Raw genomic sequence first — 22,796 nt, forward strand, 5'->3', positions numbered from 1 at the left:
TGCCTTTCACCCAAATTCTCATTTTTATTCTCCCACATTCACATATAGTTAAAGAAAAAGGTGATCTGGTTTATCTTTAAGAGGAAAGAAAGTCACTCATTTACCTTCGAACTCTTGCCTAAATTAAAGGCAGAATGCCATGCAGGAGAAACCCAGGTTGAATGATTTCAGAACAATATCCCTGAGGTATATTATAGAAGATGTTAATTAATACAGATAATTAGGCTTATAATATCAGACGCCTAGATTGATAATCTCATTCCTCATTAGATACTACAAAATTAAAAGATCTAATGTGATGACTGTTTGCCCTGTATTCAATCAACCAAGTCATGTGATGCATACATTTGAATATGAGTTTAGAAAAAGCAGGCCAGGAGTTTTACTTTCCAGATATTTATAACATGCCCATCAAGGCAACTAAACTTTCAGAACCACCAAGGGCATGATAATTTGTTATGCTCCCCCCATAGCTTTCAATATTAGAACGTTTTTTATTGTTTTGCTGATCCTTGACTCCAGTCTTTATTTTCAAACACAAGGTATGCTGTGTGGGAGTTTTAAGAACAAGAAATTGCCACCCCTTCTTGGCATTAATGAATTAATTATCAACATAAATGCCTGAGGCAAGCTTATGTGATGCCACTAAGAAGTTACAAAGCAGCAAGCTCAACAGCACTGCTCCCTATATAGCTATGGAGATCTATACACCAAAGCCACCATCTGTAAAACAAAACAAAACAAAAACCCCAGCAAAGTTTCCAAGTTCATAGCTTCTTGTCTCATTCCTCCTTCACTGCAGCATCAAGTTCACTAGGCTTGCAAACTTCTCCTTCATAAGGACAGAAAGAACTACTGTGCGTTAAAAACAAAATCAAAATAAGGATGCTAGTGAGAAGGATATAGGAAAGGTAAGCTCAGGATGAACAGATGCCTGAATTTGCAAAAAAAGAAAGAATTATCTGGAGATTAAAGTTATAGCCTATGGCTCCAGAGATTCTCAATTTCTACTTTGTTGCAGACTGAAATGGAAAGCAAGTTTTATCTAGTCAAAGTCTCAGTTCTCCAAAATAAAATGGAAGCAATACCACTCCATCACAGGAAATTTTCATTTGTTACTCTATGTAGGAATACATAAGTATACAGATATGTCATACGGGTTGGTTTGCTTGGAGAATAGCTTGAGCAAAAATCCAGAAAAAAACACTGTTCTTAGGTGTTCTGTTAAATAACATTACAGCTGTTTTCTCTTAATTTGTTTAGCATCACGTAGACCAAAAATATTTCCTTTATTTCATGCTTGGGAAACCAAGAATCAGATGATAATACTCAAGAGTAACATGGGGCTTGGTCCATATAAATTAATTTCTCCTACTGGCTGGCTGTTGATATGAAAATATTTGTTTCACCTTTGCTCAGTACTTCTAAATATATTTAAAATATTTAAACTCCTATTCTCCTATTTACATTTACTTATTTCCTTTAAGATGTACATTAATAAACTAACCCATCCTTCCTCACCATCAAAGTGATTACAAGTATCTGACCATTGCACACATACATAATGACTCTCACCTAAATATATTTCTCCAGGATCACTTAGATATGCTACTTACACTGCATATATATATATAAAATATACATATATTCCCCCCCCAAATATCTATATGCGTAAAGGCAAGTGCAAAGATTGATACCTTTGTTCTAATAATACTGTTCTTTAGCACAGTACAGGGGTCAGGTGCCTAAAGACTGTCCTGTACCTGCGTGCTTGCAGACACACAAAAGAACATCACAGATTATTTACTGATACACCTCAGAGAACCACAGGAAGACAGCGAGATTAAATCCCTCTTTTTCCAACAGAAAGTTCTCTATTGTCTGAAAACTTAAAAAATAATGGCAGACTCTTCTCTAACGTCCTTCTACAGTGTCCTACAGCTCCAATACACAGAGCAGCATATTGACAAGGCAATCACACCTAAGGGGAGCATTTATTTAAACTCTGAAATCCTCAAAACTAATACATGCTCTGGAAATTTGATTTTCTCTATAATAGTAGTATAGGTAGATTGATAGAACCAACTGCATGTTAATAAACCAGATGGACTTCAAATATCCAACACACAAAAAACAGTCCAGTGGACATGTCATGTAGATAAAATCCCTCATGGCGGTATTTTCAAGCAGTGAATGGGATATAAATTCTCAAATAGAAGTCTAAAGATGTCATATGTGAATAATCTATGAAGGACTGACTCAGCCCTCCTGACAATAACAGATTCAAAGGCAGAATTATCCTCAAAATCAGATTGGAGATTTTCAGGAAAGAGTTGAGGAGTAAAGATTGAGAACACCTGCATTCTTCCTTCCTCTTCTGAATCTATTATAGATGAATGTCAGTCTTCAGCAAATCAATCATAGCACCATTCACAGGTTTTAGATTGATATAAGAACACCTAAAAGTTATTTTTAAAGGGCAACGTGGAGTCAAGCTCTGCAGGTTATACCATGGAAAATAAAGGCAAGAAAGAAATGCCTATGCCACAAGGGAGAGTATTTATGCTTGCTGAGGCTTCATCTTTCTTTTGGCGATAGGACAAAAAAGATCAAAGAATATCTAAGTTTATATTATTTCTATTAGCTCATATGAAAGCATCTTCATTGTTATCTATAGATCGTTAGCAATGCCGAGTTCATGATCATTAGCTTTATAAACAACCTCATTTAAGTTATTTATCATGAGCACTGGGGAACATCAGAAATGTCTTAATGTTGAAAGTGACTTTGGATTTGGTGTACCTGCATTTCAGATGAATGGAAATACAAGGAATCTTATTTTAAATATTCTACAGTATTATTCTAAATATGATCTTGCAGACCATACTCCATCTGTATGCTGCTCTGACTACAGCAGAATGAAATAACAGAAGTCAAAGTCACATAACTATCTTATGTATAGATTCTAGTTTACAGTCACACCCCCACACGTTCTCCAACTCACCATCCCCAGCATATAAGAGGAAATATTAAGAATAATTACTGTATATTAATTTTTTTTCACCTTCACAGTTTGGGAGGACTATAATAAAAACCTGGAGCACTGCAGAGCAGAAACTGCCAGGTTGATGAGTTGAGGGGTTGACCTATTCCTGCATAGTGAAAGATGTGAATATCAGAGGTTTTACAAGAAGGCATGAGGAAAATCTATTTCAGACTTTCAAGTATGTTTTCAGACCCACCTCAGGCAGGCTGGGATACAAAAGGTTGGTGTGCAAAAGGGAAGGGATCTAGGAAAGCATGGTCATGTCTACAAGGGAGGCCAGGAGAACAGGCATCCTACCAGCGTGCCGCATCATGCAGGATCCCCTCCCGTGACCTCCGCACCACCTTGCTGATGCACATGGAGATTTCTCAGTCATTTTTCTCAAAGCTGTGTTTGCATTAATGCCTTTGGTAACTGAAGAGAGGATGGCATCAGACTAAGAGGGGGTCTAAGTCATTTTTTAAGTTTGTATCAGAATTTTAAAGCATTTTGAAAATCAATTTTATCATATTTAATAGAGACGAATGGAAAACACTACATTGGTGAAGAAGAAATAAAACACACACAACCAAAGAGTAGAACAACTAACCAGACAACAACAAAGAGGATATATTGGATCTCAGCTTGAATACAAAAAAAAACCACTGAGGAGGAAAAACACTTCATTCTTGTGTGTTAAGAGTGTCACAAGCAGTTCACAGTATATTGTTGTTCTAATCTGCTGGGTGCTGTTGAGGCCTCCAAGGGAATGCTACCTGCTTTTGGATATGGTATTTTGAGAGAATTTACACAAATTGGAGAGTGTGCAGAACAGACTGAAAAAAAGGGAAGAGGTTGGGGAAATCTAAGGTTGAAATAACTGGATTTGTTGAGGCTAGACTAAGAAGTCTATATGGTTATACAGAGAAAGGTATTCACACATTCTGAGGCTGTCATGGTTAATAAAAAGCTAAAATTCTCCCCAAGATTCCCCCCCCCCCCCCCCATCCATTCTGGTTTTCATACCCATGTCTGTAAGTTAATGAAATGGGCTCATAATAGGAAGTAATCTTATCGCTTAGATGTGGCATGTAAATATTGCACTCTCTGCAAATGTGTGTTTAATAGGCTACAACGCAATTAAAGAAACCAGAGTGAAAATTTATAAAAAAATCTACCAAATTTGTTATAACAGATGCATTTGCTGGAAAAGACATTATTCACTGAATGCAGTTAAAGTATAGTAAATTGACTTAGAGAAAAATCACAAGACTTTTCAACAAAAAAGACAAAATAGCAACACTCTTAAGATAGCAGGTGGTAAAACGAGATACAGGAATGTTCCCCCATATAAAGAAATAAAACAAAACAGAGCTGTGTGGTTTTACTGCTCTTTTCCAGCAGAAGAACATCCCTAAAGGACTCAGAAAATAGGCTCCTAAATTTGGTTGTATGGAGTACCAGAGATTGAAAGGGAAACTTTAAAATACATTACTCAGAAAAACTAGAAAAGGGATAGTGCTGTCTTAAAGAGCAGATTTTTTTGCTGGAGAGTATCAATGCAATTTGGGGGGAAAGCTGTCACATAGGGTGGACCACCAATTGATACAGGATATTTCATTAAATCAAGAAGTATACATCTGAGCAATTTGCTCCTGAATACTTAGAGGGACATCCTTCAAAAGCACTAAGAACCTGTCAGTGGGGCACAGAAACCCAATTCACGTTGCAAGAAGGCATGATGGGTTTTTAAAACACCACCCATAGGAAAAAGTTCAAGTCTCTTGTGAAAACTGGAGGTAAAAGCCTGAAGAGCCTACAGGGAGGTAATGACTGCTGGATACCTCTGCAAAGCAGTATCCAGTATTTTTATCATAAGCTATTCTAATTCCCGCTCTTGCTAAGCAGACTGGCAGGATGAATGACCAACTGGCACTTCTGCCAGCGACAGATAAGGCAGTGCCGGCTCAGAAGGGAAGTTTGTTCATCTGTGCTGGTGCCTTTCACCAAGTACAAATTCACCTAGACAGAAGAGAGCAATGCAGTACAGACCTCTGTAAGTTGTGTTTCCACAGTCAGGGAGTGATCTGCAGTTGAGTGGCACTTAGGGACATGGTTTAGTGGGACTTGGCAGTGTTAGGTTTATGGTTGGACTCAATGATCTTGAATGTCTTTTCCAACCTAAATGATTCTATGATTTCAGCACCTCATCATGAAGAACAGGACCCAGCTCAGGCACAGAGACGTTTTCTGCAAGGTCCTCGCTCTTCCACAGGTGCCTGTGCAGCTTCCTCCTCCTAAATCCTCTACTCTGCCAGTGGAAATTGTGCTTGCCTACAGCTGGCAAAGCCTCGCTAAGCCAGAGTTCATTTTTTCTGAACTAGATCACTACTTCACTCCACAGCCAACTCAGAAGCAATAGCTGGATTATAACATAAAGATGTGAGGAGTGTGGTTAGATCCAGAATCTGAACAAATGCATCCACAAACATTAAAGGTAGTTCGGGCATTCGTACAATAGTTACAAAAAGGCCTTGTCCATCACGGAAGAGAGGGCAGGAGATGGAGGCCTGAAGCCTCCTCCACCTTTGCATGGCGATGGTCAATTCACAGCGTCACAGTCCACAGCTGCACGTACTGCTGTACTCCAGTGCTGCAAAGGCATCTGAAGTGATGCTGAAAGGGTAATAACCCTGTGCAATGCTATCAGTAATCCTTCCCGGAGGTTAACAGCGGGAGGCAAGTAAGTTGAGACGTTTATAAAAGGAGACTGAAAGACAGAATCAACAGCAGAGTTGGCCTTTTAGTCAGCGTTCGCTTTCAGCAGCTACATTATCAGACGAGAATGAGAAAGGCGTGAATGAAGACTGGGGAGGAAGGAGAGGGGAGAACTGTGAAAAGAGAAGACAAAACACCTACCTGACAGGTGCTCCTCGGGACTGAGCAGGCTTCAGCATAACAGTGATGGTAGTGTCAGTCTCATTCAGGGGGGAGTCCGTGTCATATTCTGGCATTGATGGTGCTATGGCAGAACAAAGAGCAACACGTTAGCTACACACCAGTTACTGTCTTTGGTAGTGATGGCAATGTAATAGTCACATTTCTTGGAGACCATTTAACATTTCTCAAATGAAACATCAAAATACTTCCCAATGTTATGACCAAAATTGTCAAAACTGCTTAAATATTTGCACACTCTTTTCCTATTAAAATTAAACAGGAATTGGACACCCAAATCTTCAAGCTGGCTTCGGAAATCCCTTTTTGAATTTTTAAGACTTAGTAAACCTTTGAGATGGGATTGTTCCTTCAATTTTAAAGGTGAAGAAAGAAAATGGCATGGACATTATAAAAGACCACTTAGAATGAGTGAATCAGTGGCAGAGCTAAGAATAGCACCCAGGAAACCTGGTTCTTGTTCACTGTTTTGGTCATTGGATTAGACCTCCCACATCTTAGAGTTTTTAATACATAGACTTAAGCTGGGTCTCCTTCATTAGCTGGAGGGTGTGTTATGAAGCACAAAAGATGAAGAGAGAGGAGCACAAATTAGCCTGGTTTTTTTAGCACTCAAACCCATGACATTTTACCCCAGTGTTTTAGTGATGCTGAATCAACAGACAGCTGCACAGCCTCCAATGACATACTCAGGCAGTACCCAGTCATGGCATCCCCACCACTTTGCTGACATGTTCCCCAAAGCAATATAGAAAACCACTGAATATTCACACTTAGCCAAAGTCTAGTTTCTACTTCTGCTTTGTTATCTTCTATTAGGATCATTTCATGAAAGTAGGATAGTTTCCTTAGGAAACATATTTTACTTATTACGTTACTTCTTTCTTCCCCAGTAGCAGACATCTGGGACAATTTTTACTGTGGAAGAACTGAAGAGATCACGAGATCAGAGCAGCATTAAATTTATTCCAAAGATGCAAGTTTTGTTGAAATATCTTCGAAGTAAAAAGCAAACAGAAGAATTCACACAAATAGTTCATCTGTAACTCGCAAGGGCAAGCTGCATTGCGGGGGATCCCATATTTAATCCTCTCACAGTGATTTCCACTGTAATCCTGTTTACAATCAGGATTGTTATCTAAATGCCTGAAAACTGTCAAGAACAGTGGTTGCTATTATCAGCTCAGCTACTGACTTCCCTGTCAATAAGCTGGCAATGAGTTCAGAATGAATGCCAATTCCTTAACGAGGATTTCTCTGAAGAAGGTGCTCTGCATCAAGGGGAAGCAGTGTGAGTCATTTAAAGAAGATGCATGTCACCAGCGGTCTTCTATACCAGAGATCACCATAGTTGCTGGAGATGCCACAGCAAGAATTGTTCAGCACCTGCTCTGGCCAGAGGGGATGGTGCTCCAGCACAACACAGTACTACAAACAGGTTGCAAGGCCAGTTTGGACACCAGAAACAGGCTGGGCTCTGCCTTTGCAGGCTCCATCCTCTTTTTTAGACTAGCTGCAGTGCTGCACTGGTGCCACTAAATTGTTTCTGGTATGTTAGCTACCTCAGATGTCTCCTTCTGGCTGTGCGTGAGACTTGTTTAGTTATCTTCTGTGTAAAACACTGCACCTGCCACAGAGAATTTACAATCTTACTTTCAGACACCATATAGTTAAGAAGTAAATGCAAGAAACATAGGTCTTGGCAGGACTAGCTAATGGTATTGAGTAAATTTCAGTGATTAGAGTCTGTATTAGTCACAGGACACTGAAATAAGATATAGTAGTTTTCTTGTGTACTCAACATGGAACGGTTGTGTAGTACCTCAATAAAACTACAATTGGCAGTGATGTCTCTAAAATAGCAAGAACTGCTCATCAATTTAATGCCTATTTTGCAAGATCCCAGTCCTGCCCAAAGAGAAGTCTTCAGGAATTCTGCCATTTAATTGCAATTAAGACATAAACAAATATGTCCACCCATATAAACATATACACTCACACATTGCTACAGCATAGATGACTTTTCATTTAAAATATATATAGTCTTACAAGGACATTCCAGTCAATGCAAAAATCCTTCTCTTTACTAACCTTGGGACTGCCTGCTAGAGCAAGTTTAACAGTAGTTTCCAAATTACATGTATAGGACTGACCATGCAATGAGATAATCTAATGTCAGAGACTACCCTAATGCCTGTATGGAGTCTGTGCCTACCTGTTGCGAACCAGATGTTTGGAAGATGGAAAAAAAAAAAAAAAAAAGACGATAAAGCAAGCTCAGTGTGCATACAGTTAATAATCATGCAGGCTTCTAACACAATTTGAGCACTCACAGAATAATAAAATGCAAAGAAACTGCATCAGAGGGAGAAAGCACTACCATTACTGTGCTATTTTATTTCTCTGGTCACAAGTGAATAGAGTGCATGCTGTGCCTTCCCTTCACAGCAGGGCTACATAAACCCTAACAGTCTGCGGAGCTGTTATGACAGTTAATGGCTTTACTTCAAGTGGTTGAGACACAGGCTTTTGCACTAAATGTTAAGGGTTCAAACCCTGCTGACGGTTAGTGGAGGGAATGGATACATTTTACTTCCTTAAAATTTACACTGTCACTTATTGCTAACAACTTATTCTTATTAACCAATTTTGAAATAGGGCAATGGAACATATGCACTGCTGTGCACTCTTTTCTATGGCACCCAGCCATAATTTCAAGTATTGCAAGTGTCCTGAACATCCCAAATGTTTATTTTGGCTTTCCTGAAAAAAATGACAGTTTTAAACTCTGTTAGAGAACCTACTGTAGTGCTATCAATTAAAAGTTAAAATTAAAGTCTACATACATCTGCCCAATATCATCTCTACTATCCCTTTATCCATCTTTTTTTTTGATAGCTAGCCTAAGTTTCCTTTTTCTTCTAGAGACACATGCGCTTTCTCTTTGCAGTGCCTTCTGATTTTAGTGCCTTTTACATACTTGTCTGCCTACCTCAAGCCCTCCCTCTGCCCTTACTCAGAAAGAAAACATAAAAACAGCTTTCGTCCTTTATTTTAGAGTCTCCTTGCACTATTAATTCAATTACTTCATTACATCCATTTTGCTGCATTCTGAAAATAAAAACCACATTATTGAAGGAGCTTCCCCAGCCACACAGACAATACTAACAATTATTACAGGGATAGTTCATTTGTAGAACTAATGAACGTTCTCATTTAAAATGTTCCACAAAGATATTCATGGATATTAACATATCAACAAATTAACCACTGCATTTGTAACTCAAACACACACAGATACTGGATTGTGGCTGTTTTAAAAATTTGCCCTATGAAACTTGTAGAGGCACAAAGCTGAATACCTTTTTATCGTTTTATGCATCAGCTGTGGGTCTAAAGAAAAAAGCCCTAGAAAGTTCTTTTTTTTTCTTCTCCAAAGCAGTACCTGAAATCTTAGTTGCAATCCGTGTTGTGATGGGTGGCCCAAAGCCCTTGACTGTGCTGGCTTTGATGGTGAATGAATACGTAGTCCCTGGGTATAATCCTACAAAGAGGTGATGTGTTTCATTCCTTAGTTTGAAGACTTTCCCTCTTTGGCTGGACAGGTCAGCACTGGGATCCAGAGACCCAACGGCCTTGTATGTAATCTGCAAATGAAGAACAAGGAAAGTAAGGTGATAAGGGACCTTCTGCACCTGGCCTTTCTCTGCTCCCCTATTTTGCCATCTCTCGAGACTAGACATTGAAAATACAAGGACAGATATTATTTCAGTATCTCTAGTGAGCGGTTCTATACTTGGATGCTGGCAAACAAACATGACAATTTTTCCAAGGCTTTACTTAGGAAAAAACTAATTTCTTCTCTCGACTAAAACCTCAGCATGTGCTGATTTACAACAAAAGATGCAAAGAATTGCTTTTTGTTCCACATCTCAGAACTTCTCTGCAGGCAAACCAGAGCGCACAGCATGACCGGCAGAATTTTCATGAGAATTTCCCATACAATCCCCCACAGCATTCAAAAACTCTTGGTGCAAACCTGGATACATTTTCCATCGAGTTTTTGTTTTTTTTTTTTCTTCTGGCAAATGGTCTTCTCATAAGGCCACTGAAAACAATGGGAGCCTTTTACTGACAACAAAGGTTTTGGAAGTATTTTCCTGTGCTAAAGAACACATGCTGAAATGAAATGGTATGTTTAAATGAAATAAATATCATCAAGTCTTTAGACAAAAGCCCTTCTCTTCTTCTCGGAGCTTGTAAGCCAGCTTCTGATATAATTTCCCTCCCGCTGTTTTGTGCCTCAGTTTGCAGGTTTACATGTGGTACCATGCCTGGTTTTTGCCTGAGATAATAAGTCAGCAGGGTTACAGACCTGGAGAGCCGTTCATGAATACACCCGTTGCTGGTGCTAACACACCTCTAGAGGAATCCAAGCTGAAAGCACACCTTTGAAATTCTGCTCCAGCTCCATTATGCTTACCCATGGCAACCTTGTTGATATACACACACTTGCAAGTAAAACTCATGACTTATTTACCAGCCAATTCCTTTCTTGCGTTCCAAATTCAATCCAAAGGCAGCTCAATTTCAGCCGAGCTGTCAATATAATATAACATGCTCCACTGCTCTCCTAACCTTTCCTGATATTATGGGATCCTCGCTTATTTGTAATGAAACCCTATGAATAAATCAATGTATGTTAATACATGAAGTCGTCTATTTTTTATGAAGGACTCCACAAGAATCTAATTCCCAGCTTTGCTGAAGGAGCCTTTGAAAATTTTTAAGTCGCTTGCTTTATGACAGGAGGAAAATGTTGCATTTTGAGGAAAAATAAATATACAATGTTTAAATAGGGGGGCTTTAATAATAACAGGATAAATAAGAGGCAGAGACTGATGCTACTGACACCAGAGAAGGGTGTGAGTGTGTGAATCCTCATATTTGGACTGAGAAGAACAATTTAGACAGAGCTGACACCCAAGACGAGGCAGCATAACAGAGAAGGGCCGTGAATTACACCAGGCCCACAGAGCAGCAAGAAATTACAAAAGCAGAACTCTTAAAGGAATTACAATTAAACAGCTTGCATTGAAAACCTACTAATTTTTCCAGGAATTACAACTTGGTTTTAGATTTTTATTACTTGCCAGAAACCTGAGAAAGAGAGAGATCCTAGCACAACAGTCATTAAAGCAAAGTAATTAAATGCAGACAGGAGAAATCTTTACACTTGCTCCTTTTCCTTAGGTAAGGTGAGGACCATTCAACGCAGCATGGTACAGGACAATATTTTGACAGTTCTTACTCCATCAAGGTACTTCAGGGCAAGGGAATCTGTGTAAAAACACTATCAGAGTTAGGGTAAGCATCAAAGACCTTAAATTAAGAGACATGACCCAGTCAATGCCATAGCCAAATCCAGAAAGAAAAATGTGTTTAATCTTGTCCTGGTTTTGGCTGGGATAGAGTTAGTTTTCTTTCTAGTAGCTGGAGTAGTGTTGTGTTTTGGATTCAGTATGAAATAATGTTGATAACACACTGATGTTTTTAGTTGTTGTTAAGTAGTGTTTAGACCAAGTCAACGGTTTTTCAGTTTCTCATGCCCAGCCAGCCAGAAAGCTGGAGGGGCACAAGGAGTTGGGAGGGGACACAGCCAGGGCAGCTGACCCCAACCGGCCAGAGGGGTATTCCATAGCATGTGATATCATGCCCAGTATATAAACTGGGGGGGAGAGGGGCTGGGGGGTGGATCTCTGCTCCGGGACTAACTTGGCATCTGTCTGCGAGTGGTGAGCAACTGCATTGTGCATCACTTGTTTTGTATATTCCAATCCTTTTATTATTATTGTTGTTATTATTATCATTATTATTTTCTTCCTTTCTGTCCTATTAAACTGTCTTTATATGAACCCAGGAGTTTTACTTCCCCACCCCACTCTGATTTTCTCCCCCATCTCACTGGGTCAGGGGGGGAAGTGAGTGAGCAGCTGCGTGGTGCTTAGTTGCTGGCTGGGGTTAAACCATGACAAATCTGTTAGGTAGGAATGAACCAATGCAATCTGTATGCTCAATTTGCAAATCAAGTGCTAGAGAAATAGCAATTCAATAAAATTCCAAAGGGGAATCAGCAAAACAGGAGTTTGGGAAAAAGAAAGGGAACTTTGTACCGCTGGGCCACCGAAAACCACATTCACAGGATGCCCAGGTAGTAGCCTATGCGAAATCAGTGGTATTTATTTTCAAGCACATTTTATAGAAGGCTATAAATATAAGTGGAAGATGCACTTGTCCTTGATTTCCGTTTAAATAAAAATATTCAGCTACCCTCACCGGTTCTAAAATCGCTACAAAAAGAGTTATTTTTCTTCATTAAAAAACCTATCCCCTTAAGGCAAATAGAGCTAGAAAAGCTTTCAAAAGAAAAAAAAAAAAGTCACTGATTTAAAAAAAAAGTCTTTCTTTTTTCTGTTGACTATAGCAGAGAATATGAATACAAGGGACCTTAAAACAACCCGGGTCAACTTACAAGGAGCAGGGAAGGAGAAAACAAGAGAGAGTACAACCACGATTTGAGATTGTAGTGTGGGTCAATTTTCAGAAAGACTGCTCACTCAAAGCAGTCTTCAGTATTTCCCAAAGCTTTTTTTTAGGATATATAAACTACAGTAAAGAGAGATTTGTGGCATAGTCAAACTGTGAGATTATTGTTTCTGCAGCAGACTCTCTCTTCCAATAGATATGAACCCTGTAAACCAGGTGATATGCAGACATTCAGAGAAAGCAGTCCTTGTCACCAAAACATAACATTTAATTTTAATACATGAACAGTACCTGTATGCAACACAGGGAACAGGAAAACAATAGTACAAAATTGTGCATGTGGTCCAGTTTCATTCAGTCCATAAGGAGAAATATTTAAGGGACTGGTAAGCATAATGGTGCCTGCAGATACAGCTAGTTACCAGCTTATTGCTCTCATCAGAGTTAGTGTCAAGCTCTTCTCTGCTTTCCAGAAGAGGAGCTCTGACTGACTGAGGTATATACAGACACTGCCAGGAGAGCCTGTGGGCTGTGTGCCCACCTCTGCAGATGACTTTCGTCATGACCACAATAAGCTGATGTTCTCTGAGTCTCCATTTTGTCATTTATAAAATGAGGGCTATTACACTCCTCTACACAAACAGTTTTGTGGTTGAGGGATTCTATGGATTTCTGTAATTGCTGAGTGCTGATGGTTAAGCAGCAAAATCACAGGTGAAACAGATGAAGTAGCCCTGAAAACAGAGCCCTCTATTTGGAAAAGGAGGCGAATTCTCTTCCAGCTCAAAAAAACCAAAGAAAATAATCATTTTTCTCCTCCAAGTGAGATATCTGCTGTTTCTTAGATATTAGTGCTACCCCAAGCGTGGATTAACATCTGAGAGCTCTGTCTCAGTCTATTTCTCTATGGGCCTCCCAGTCTAGCTAAAGCAGCTGGAACTTGAGCTACAATTATAGCTGGTCTTGCCGGCAGAGTCTCCTGGAGTGCTGGCTGGCTGCTCCCTGCTGACCTGGCACACATCCACACTCTTCAAGCTATAGGCTCCCCATCCAGCTCTGCAACATTTCTCATAGCCAGGATCACTTCCATTTACTGAACTTGTTAGTATTTCTTCACTGGAATATCTGAAAAGTGCTACACCATATGCATTTGTGTGTATGCATGTGTCAAGAAGATTTCTCCTATAGGAAGAAAAGATGCTGTAATATATCACTTACATGTCAGGTTTCATGTATAAATGTATCATGTATCAAATCATAACTGGGTAAAATGAAGACACTAAGAAGTTGCCACCCTTCTCCTTAATTGATTTAAACTAAAATTTCTGAAGCAAGAGGAATTTCAGGGCATCAGACACTGAAGAATTTTCAAGAAGAAACTATGGAAATTTCCAACTCTGGAGTAATTTACAAATGCACAGAAACACGTCTGGAGAAGAAATATGGCAGCTTCCTAGAATAAGAAGGGTGCTGAAAAAAACACCTGCTCTTCTAGCTGGTATGCTGAGTATTTATCTTAATTTCTTGTTCCAAGTGTCAACCCATTTAATTACAAAACAAACAAGAGATTCTAATCTAAAAAATGAGATGACTCAATCACTAGAAAGCAGCTGCTTGAAATTATTTTAAAATAATCTATTTTAAAGACAAGCCATGTCATATAATACTTCTGTATTCTGAAAAAAACCGAATAATATTAATTTAAACGTTTAAAAACCTAGACAGAAAACAAACAAGAAAATAGTCAAAAATATATTTAAGAATTTCACTCTGATTGAAAATATTGAAAACATTTGTTTTTCTTCTGATGCAGAATAAATGCAAATACAAAGATGGGGAAATTTCTCACAAGACTGAAACTCAATGTTTTTTAACCAGCTTCCTGGCTATCTCCTGCACAGCAGGCAGCTGTTGCAAGTTGAAAGTTGTCTTTCCTCTGCAAAGTGGAATGGCTGTCCAGAGTTTGCATATGTAATGTAGAGTTTACATATCTGCTCCAGGACAATGTGATGGTCCCAAGGAAAAGCTCTAGTGGCCAACACTGCTATGGTTCTAATCACAGCAAATACTGGTGCAGGCTAAAATACAGTGAAACCATGAAATATACATTAATAAATCCTAAATCTTCCTTGGAACCTCCTTTACTGAGTTAATGAAATGGTTCTCAAACTGAAGCAACAACAGCAGTAAATTTGAAGTAATCAGAAAGTCAGATGGCAAAGGAACTCAGAAGGATAAAGAACAGCCACATTCCCACCAGAACAGGAAGGATGAAACACTGAGCTGCAGCATCCACCCACCTGGACAGGAATGATTTACTCAGGAGTTGCAGAGGTGATTCAAGTCCCTGGTCAACTGTGCAAAATTTGGCTATGTGAGTCCAAATTCTTTGTAAAATGTAAACCAGGTCAACAGTACAAGTTCAAGTCTACTGGAAACTACCAAAAAAGGCTTTATATATTTAATTTCTGAGTGTTCAGTGATATATAATTGCTGTGATGGACTATGGAGAATAAAATAAGAACAGATCAGCATAAGAAATGGGATGGTTAGCAAGTTAACCTTCCTTGTTATTTAAGCAGACATCCAATCTACACCAGTGCACTCTCAGTCTCCCTTAACCAGAAGCATCCCCTCTCATTCCATCCTCCCCTCTGTTTTTTATCCATTTAAAAAGTTCAGAATATTAACTCCTTGAAATCACTGAGGAAATACTATGTTAACAACCACAAAGATGAAGATATAATATTGAGAGCATAAGCACAGCTCTCCTCTCCTTCCCAGAGCCTAATTTAACACAATTTTCCAGGGAAATGTGAACACTTTGCTAACTGACATCATCTGTGACTGTAAAACTTCTATTACAATGCAAGGACTTATAAAACTTTCATCGTGAAGGGAAAGACCATAGCAGAGGTATTAACTAAACTACGAAGAACAAGGCTATTTTCCACTGCAAATCTTTCTTCAGAAGAAAACACATAATAAAAAAATTTTAAAACCCCCACCCTTAACCCACTTGGATTTTCCCATACCCCACAGCTTTATGGGCAAGTGTGTGTCCACACAAGCAAAAGGAGACTGTGATACTAGAATATATTATTATACATACAATAACAGATTATACATATACGTAATATGTTATGCTTGAATATGTCTGTTCAGCCTGAGTATCAGCCATGGACCAGAACATAAAACTCTGCAAGGACTTCACAATCTGCTCAAGAAGTTGCATTAACTTTAGCAGTTCACTCTCCACTCTAGCAGCTACCCAGTGTCCAGTGTCCAGGTACTTGCTGAATCTCTACATCATGCCTAGCGAATACAGACAGTAACACAAGTCTGGTGAATTTTACTCCATCTTTGCATGGTGGAGGCAGGGCGGGCCTTTTCCTGTGCTTTTTTTTTAATAAAAATATCAGTAAGTGTAGTTGAAAACTGGAGGTTAAAAAAAAAAAAAATCCCTGTAGAAAAAAGGGTACGTATCGTTAAAAACATAGTAATTAAACAGTGAACCAGACCGTCAAGCGGTGTGATAAATTACCCTTCGGGTTTAGACATTCCTTTGGAAGAATGTATTACGGCATGATCATGAGGCCCTAAGCTTAATACAAGTACGAATTGTGATAAAGATCTCATCACTTCATTGTAATGGTCCTTCTTGCCCTCCACTACTAAAATCCTTTGGAAACCCTGGATAGCTGTTCAGATTCTCTTTAATCCTCCTAAATAAATAAATTAACAAGACAGAATATTCTGCTCAAATCACGGCTGATGTATCCATTTAGCCTTCCCGTACATTTGATACATTCGAGTAAGCTTTCACACTGATGAATAACTGAGTTGTCAGGATTTCATGTGTTCATAACCTTCAAACTGAGGGCAGCAAACTCTAATGTCTCAGGATTGAGAGCTTGCCAGTCAAGGCAAAAAAATACGCTCATATGTTTCTTCCCACAGCAATTGATCCCAGTATACACACCACTTTATCTTATATCTTTTGTCATATAGAATTCATCAACCATGGTGAGCAGAATTTTGCTCTCTACAACCATATTCACCACGAAACATTAGGACTTTAAGCTTCCCCTCCGATTTTAGCAATTGCAGCCTGTTTCAATGCAAATGGTAAGTACTGCTGTTAAATCAAACACTACTTTGTAGATACATTATGCAACCTTATATCTATTTTCCATTTTAGTGACAGCCTGCATAGCAGTTTGGGGAAGGCATTTGAAACCTATAAATCCATTACATTATCCCCTACATTCCCATTGACTTTTTATGTCCCTGTCTTTATAAACAGCCCATTCTGCGTCTCCATACCCCTCATCCAACGTACAACCCCTAACTTCTGGGGATGTTTTGGAGCTGACAGGTAGCCGTAATATATATCTATCTATATATCTAGATATATATAGATATATAGATAGATATATAATCCCCCCCCCCTTTCAGTTAGTAACGCCTCAAGGCTGAAACCATCTCTTGCTATGGACAAGAGAGGAGCCAGAACTAGGACCATTACACAGCCACTATAGACATGACTGCCAAGGTCAGAAGCTGGGTCTGCAGGGACACCCTGACTAGTGTCTCTCACTTTACTGAGCCAGAAGAAAAGCAAGCTTTTCCTAACTTATTGCAGTTTTTTGAACTCACTCCTGTCTTGTCAAGCAAGACCTGGAATCAAGACTTTTTTTATTCGTCGGTTCTTATCAGATCATGCTGCACGCAGGGGCATGGCGGGGTGGGCTGCCTGCAGAAGGGGCACTGGGAATATGGATCCCTGGCGACTGTCACAGGTGTCAGCTCCTCCAGCACTGCTCAGCGAGCGGGAGACGAGGAGGGCAGCCTGCTCGTCTGACCAGAACAGCCCATTAGCTGGATTCTCACCCTGCACTAGGGCTGGGCTCACCTCTCCCCTACCCTGTGGGAATTGAACTGCATGCTGCCACCATGTCCCAGCCAGCCCACCTCCGGCTGGCCTGCTTGAGCTGATAGAAAAAGGCTGATATTAAAACCATTGACATAAGAAAATAAAGCTGCTGGCATCCCAGAAAATGAAAACCGCAGATCAGTCACAGCTTTAAATCCTTTCTTTTTTAAAGGGGCCCCTCGTTTTGAACACCACTTAACTAACTAGAGAGGTGTTGTTACTTCCCAACTACATAATCCTCTCATCAATTAGAATCACCTCTATTTAACCAGAATACAACCAGGTAGACTCAGTGGTGTACCAGCCTTAGTGGTGTTCAAGTCCTACTTAGTGCAGCTTTAGAAAACCTCAATACTGAGCTGTCTGGAGTCCAGCACCAGTGCATTCACACTTCACCGCAAAGCAGAACACGTCCTCGACTGCCCGGCCCAGCATGTGCAGGCTACAGAAAACACTAACTTCCTCCCGTGCTTTCCTATGCCACTTGCTTCAATTTCATAACAGGCTCTGCACAAAACTTTACAAATGGATGAGAAAGAAGTTGGTCACAGGCAGAGCATGATTTTCCAGGGCTAGAAATCATTATGCAATTGGTAAGAGTGCAGAGATAAGGGAGTCAGGTATCAGTGGAGAGCACTGGATGTATTTCACAGGCTTCAGCACTGCAGATGGAGGGGAGGGGGAACCAACTGAAAGGCTTCACAATTGAAAATACCTTGGGAAACAATAGGCTATTTCATTTTTAATCTTGCTTTACATATTCCACTCCATGCTCTAATAAAGCCTACAAGAAAACTTCATTTTTCACCTGTTCCTGAAAATAAACAAAATAAACTGATGCATTAAAGTCTGACAGAAATATCCTTGAACTCAAAGTTATCCAAACATTTCCTTCACTTCCTGAATCACTGCCTCAGGGAAGCAGTGTTCCCCAAGGCAGGTGTTAAGAAGCCATATGCAAGGTGAGTTAACCGTGCAAATGACTTTTTATGGTGGAAGGACACCAGCTCTAGCTCATGGTGTCTCCTGGAAAGGTTTTCTTTGAATTCAGTGTGTCCAGAGGGTGTACAAGGCGAAGGTGTTTTACTGAGCATCTTACTTGCTACCACCTTAGGCACCACTGCCTTCCAGAAATTTTGCAAGGCTTCTCACTGAGTTTCCAAAACGTATCTTTTTGAACCTGAGTGTGTATCACTCATAAGATACCTAACATCAAAAGCAGCTTCAGATTTCAATGCAAAGAACAGCAAGGAATAGACATTCCCAAACACAGCTTTCCCTTCCTACCTTCTAGCTGGACCTGGCAACAAGAGGATTAGCAAGATGGTCTTAAAATTATATATGTATTCCTTACACAGATCAGCCCAGCACCACCAGCAGGCATGATCTGGCTTCTCCCTGGTCACTGTACACCAGGCTAAGCGATGAAGATTTAATTGCCCCCTCTTCAGTGACATCTCTTAGGATCAGGACTTAAGCTGAATAACAACAATTAGCACTGCTGAATTCAAATCTGACAATTCAACACCTTCTCCCAGCCTGAAATTTACTTCAGAATGAAAATCAGCTCTTTTCTTTCCCACAGCCTTTTGCTCAGGGTCATTCCCAGAGCCACACTTCTATGGCAAAACACCACTGCACAGACAACTACCAAATGTTTTACGCAGCTGATGCAATGCAGGGAGTAAATTACAAAGTGGCATCACCGTCAGCTGAAACCCAACAGGAAAGAGCAGTTACAGATTCATGGGACAGAGCCCAAGCTTTTGTTACACTGATTTTTCTGCAGAAATCTTTACCGTCTGGTATTAACTCTACATTTAATCTTGACAAAACTGCAGTTTCAGCAGACAATTAAAGATCTTTTCTTTTGCTTTCCAAAGGTGAAACATGATTGTTGTATAATTTTAAGTAGCTTATTCCTCCTGCTAAAGAGATTCTGCTCCAGGTTCCCAGCCACATGAAAACTGGCACAGTCCCCACTCCTGTTTACAGCATTGCCGTATGGTAACATTTGCCACTTACATTTCCAAGGCTGATACCAAGCAGAGTGCAAATCATAAACAACCAGGGCCCTGGATGTGGGCTATACATTTGATTTCAAGTTCAAAGCTGAGAGTGTCAGAGGTGGACGACTCAGTTGTGTTTTTACATCAAAGCACGAAAATATTTTGTCTAGCTCACCTCCATCTTCACATTCCAGCACAAGTCTCACTTGACTGTGAAAGATAAGACATGAAGAACATAAGGAACCCCTTCTTTTCCACATATATTATCAGAGCTGCTTGTTTTCTTGAATGGAACAGGAGAGGCACGATCCCTCTGTAATGCTCCTCTGGCTGTTGCTCGCTGTGCTTTTTTGTGCAGTGCATTATTAGAGATGTATTCCCCCTGATTGCTTGAGGTGATCTCTGCTAATATGGTCAAATCAACCTGATATCTATGGGCATTACAAGAAAAAAAACCTTTCTGGCTGTAGCCTAAGGAAAGCAGGAGTGCAGATTTCGGCATGCATCCCACCTGCCCTGACTGCATGCTGCGGTGGAACGGAGGCACATGCGTGGGGAGCAAGCCCTGTACCATCCAGGGATGCTGGGGAACACACTTGCTTTACCAGCTAGAAACAATAACAAGTGGTAAAAGTTTCAATTTATTTCATAAAACAAATTAAAGCGTGCACTTTTTTCCTCAATTCACTGAAGCAGGTTATCACATAGGAGGCAGAGGGGGAAGAGCTGTCAGATCAGCTAATTCAAATAAGGTACACATTCACAGCTTCCACAAAATGATCAACCCTGCAGCAGACAGAAGATGACTAACACAGAAGCAAAAGCAGCAGGGACTGGTCAGATCACAGCTTAAACCCCTAACCAGGCCACATAGAAAGTCTTACAAAGGTCTTGATATTCATAAAGAACAAAAATCATAAGAGGCCTGGCTACACACCAGCAAGGTATTACCATCAGTAAGAACACTTTATACAGTACACCAGCTGGAAGGACCTAAGCAAATGTTTTGAGCCCAGCAAATCAGTCAAACACACATTTAGCTTCCTTTACTGCCAAGGGAATTTTAAGTGCATGTCTACATGCTCATCTCAAAAGCAGAAGATAAGTGAATCTAGCCAAGAGCTACATTCTTATCCTAAGATCAGCCTGTGAAAACTCACACAAAAAATTAAAAATTCATCTTCAGTGAAGGAATCGCAGAGCACTAAGGATGAGAACTCACTTGTAAATCAGTTCTGACACAATCCAGGACCCAAATGTTTGGCCTATCTTTCCTCTTTCACACAAGCATCCCTAAATCAAACTTTACTTTTATATATTGATTTTTTGGTCCTTCCTTTTTTGCCTAGATCTTTCAATTTGCAGACTTAGAGCAGAACTGAAAACACTAGTATCTCAAACACCAAATACCAAGAATAAAATGTGTAAGAGTTGTCATGCTTTGCTAATCATCAAATAATCTGATTACCTGTACCTCACCATGCTCTTCATATGCTAAAATGAGTTTGCCATAGCATGCCAGAAAGGCAGAATGCATTACAATGGAAGGTATGACCATGTTTTGGCATTGTGTGTTAAAACAATGACTCTGACTGCAGTTTTTACAGCTGTCTCTCAAGTTATGCCATCAAGTTGTCCCAACTTTGGATTTTTCCTACCAGAAAGATTAAAAAGCACCTGTTCAGCGTAAGTGAAGGAAGGAAATAGGCTGTGCAATTTCCAAACCCATTTTTCTATTTTTTAAATTAATACCTCCACCCTTCCTGTCTAGCGTAATTCCCAAAAATACAGGCTGGCCAGTTTGCAAAGATTTTGAAAACTGCTGCAAGTCTAATTCAGCCTTACGAAAGGGAAGGGAAGACAACCCAGCTCCCCCGCTAATGCACACATGTCATAAATAAGAGGGCAACAAAGTCTTCCTGAAGCCAAAGTAAAAATCCTTGGTTTAATGTTCTAAGTAATAGCAAATAAATCCACTTGAACTGCTTCAGCCAGCAAAAAAGCCAAGTCACTTCTGCAATATTCTAGCAGAAAAATGGTCACCTTTGCAACTAGATAACCGAGTGAAGAAAATAATTTTTTATATGCAAAATATTTGCTTGGAATTTAGTGTTAAGATGCTGTCTTGCATATCAGTATTTATAGTAAGATGGAACATATTTTCCTGAGTAGCTTTGCAAAGGTAGACAAGGTTGAAGTTCTCATGCATATTACTTACCTGTTCACATAGCTGTAATTTGAAGAGTACACTTTCTGGCCCGATCTTGCTACAACAGTGTGATAAGACGTTAAGGACCCAGGCCCATCTCACAGGTGGGGATTTGGAGAAATAGAAAAGGGGAGGACAAGCCCTGGAGGAGTTGGGACCACAGCAGGGTTACGCTGGGAACACACCCCACCCTCTATGCACTATCTTCTCCCCTGAAATGGAGGAAGGACCCCAAACAGGGAGCACCGATGAGTCAAGCAGCTCGTGATAACTGCATTAGGAAGAGCATGAGGAAGCCCTGCAGCTGCATGAATGCAAAGAAATAGCATGATGGCTGAGGCATCAACCCTCCCCTGGGTGCGATGTGCCCCCACGTTTGCAAACACTTTTGCAACGCGTGGATGCGAGGCACCCACGAGAACTTCAGTGTGGGTGGGATGACGAGGCTGAGCCACACCTCTGGCTCTGTGGAGGAGACAGGTACGCACCACCCCACCGCCACAGCACCACGAACCCTAACTCAGAGCAGTGCAGAAGTGGAGCCTGTGGGGTAAACAGCCCACTGCCCCTCAGTCCCAAAAATCTTTTCTGGCAACCTTTCTACATCTCAATTATATACATTTAGTATCATCTAAACCATAAAGGATTTGTCCTGTGTTTTCATTTGAAAAAAGACATTCAGTTCTCCTAAACCCATGAATTCCTAATCATCACATAACATCCTCCTTCTTCCCACCCTTGCTGAAAAGTTCCTGCTCCCTTTCTCACTCAGGGGCATATGACTTTACACTGTGATTTTGCTTTCCACTCTAATCAAAATATTTCACCAGAAAGAATGAATCTTGTGCCTGATATATCAGGGCCTCTAAAGAGACTTCACAGTGTTTACACCCAGAGGGCTTTCATTTGTGCACAGGATGTTTACGACTTTTGCTGAAAAAAGTCACTGTTGCTGGTTTCCTCTTGAATAAATCCTGGGCCTGATTTTCGAATGTCCTGAGGAGAGTCCAAAGTCAGAAGAGAGCTGGAAATCCTCCATCACCTTGGAAAAACAACATCCCTTGTTCCTCAGGACATAACTGCTTTAGAGCAAATACCTGGGATATAGTTTTT

The 22,796-nt window shown here is 40.1% G+C and overlaps 1 protein-coding gene across 6 annotated transcripts in view; it reads right to left on the reverse strand.

The window, feature by feature from the left end:
- The window catches only part of PTPRT (protein tyrosine phosphatase receptor type T), a 492,692-nt gene that overhangs the window by 116,490 nt on the left and 353,406 nt on the right, over positions 1–22,796 (reverse strand). For all 6 annotated transcript variants that reach the window (XM_052789835.1, XM_052789817.1, XM_052789853.1 and 3 more), the window contains exons 10-11: positions 9,429–9,630; positions 5,945–6,047 (exon numbers count right to left, since the gene is read on the reverse strand). In XM_052789835.1, coding sequence (XP_052645795.1) covers positions 5,945–6,047; positions 9,429–9,630 — 305 coding nt within the window. The remainder of the gene's footprint in view (positions 1–5,944; positions 6,048–9,428; positions 9,631–22,796) is intronic.

This window comes from Harpia harpyja, chromosome 1, assembly GCF_026419915.1.
Source record: "Harpia harpyja isolate bHarHar1 chromosome 1, bHarHar1 primary haplotype, whole genome shotgun sequence".
Lineage (NCBI taxonomy): Eukaryota > Metazoa > Chordata > Aves > Accipitriformes > Accipitridae > Harpia > Harpia harpyja.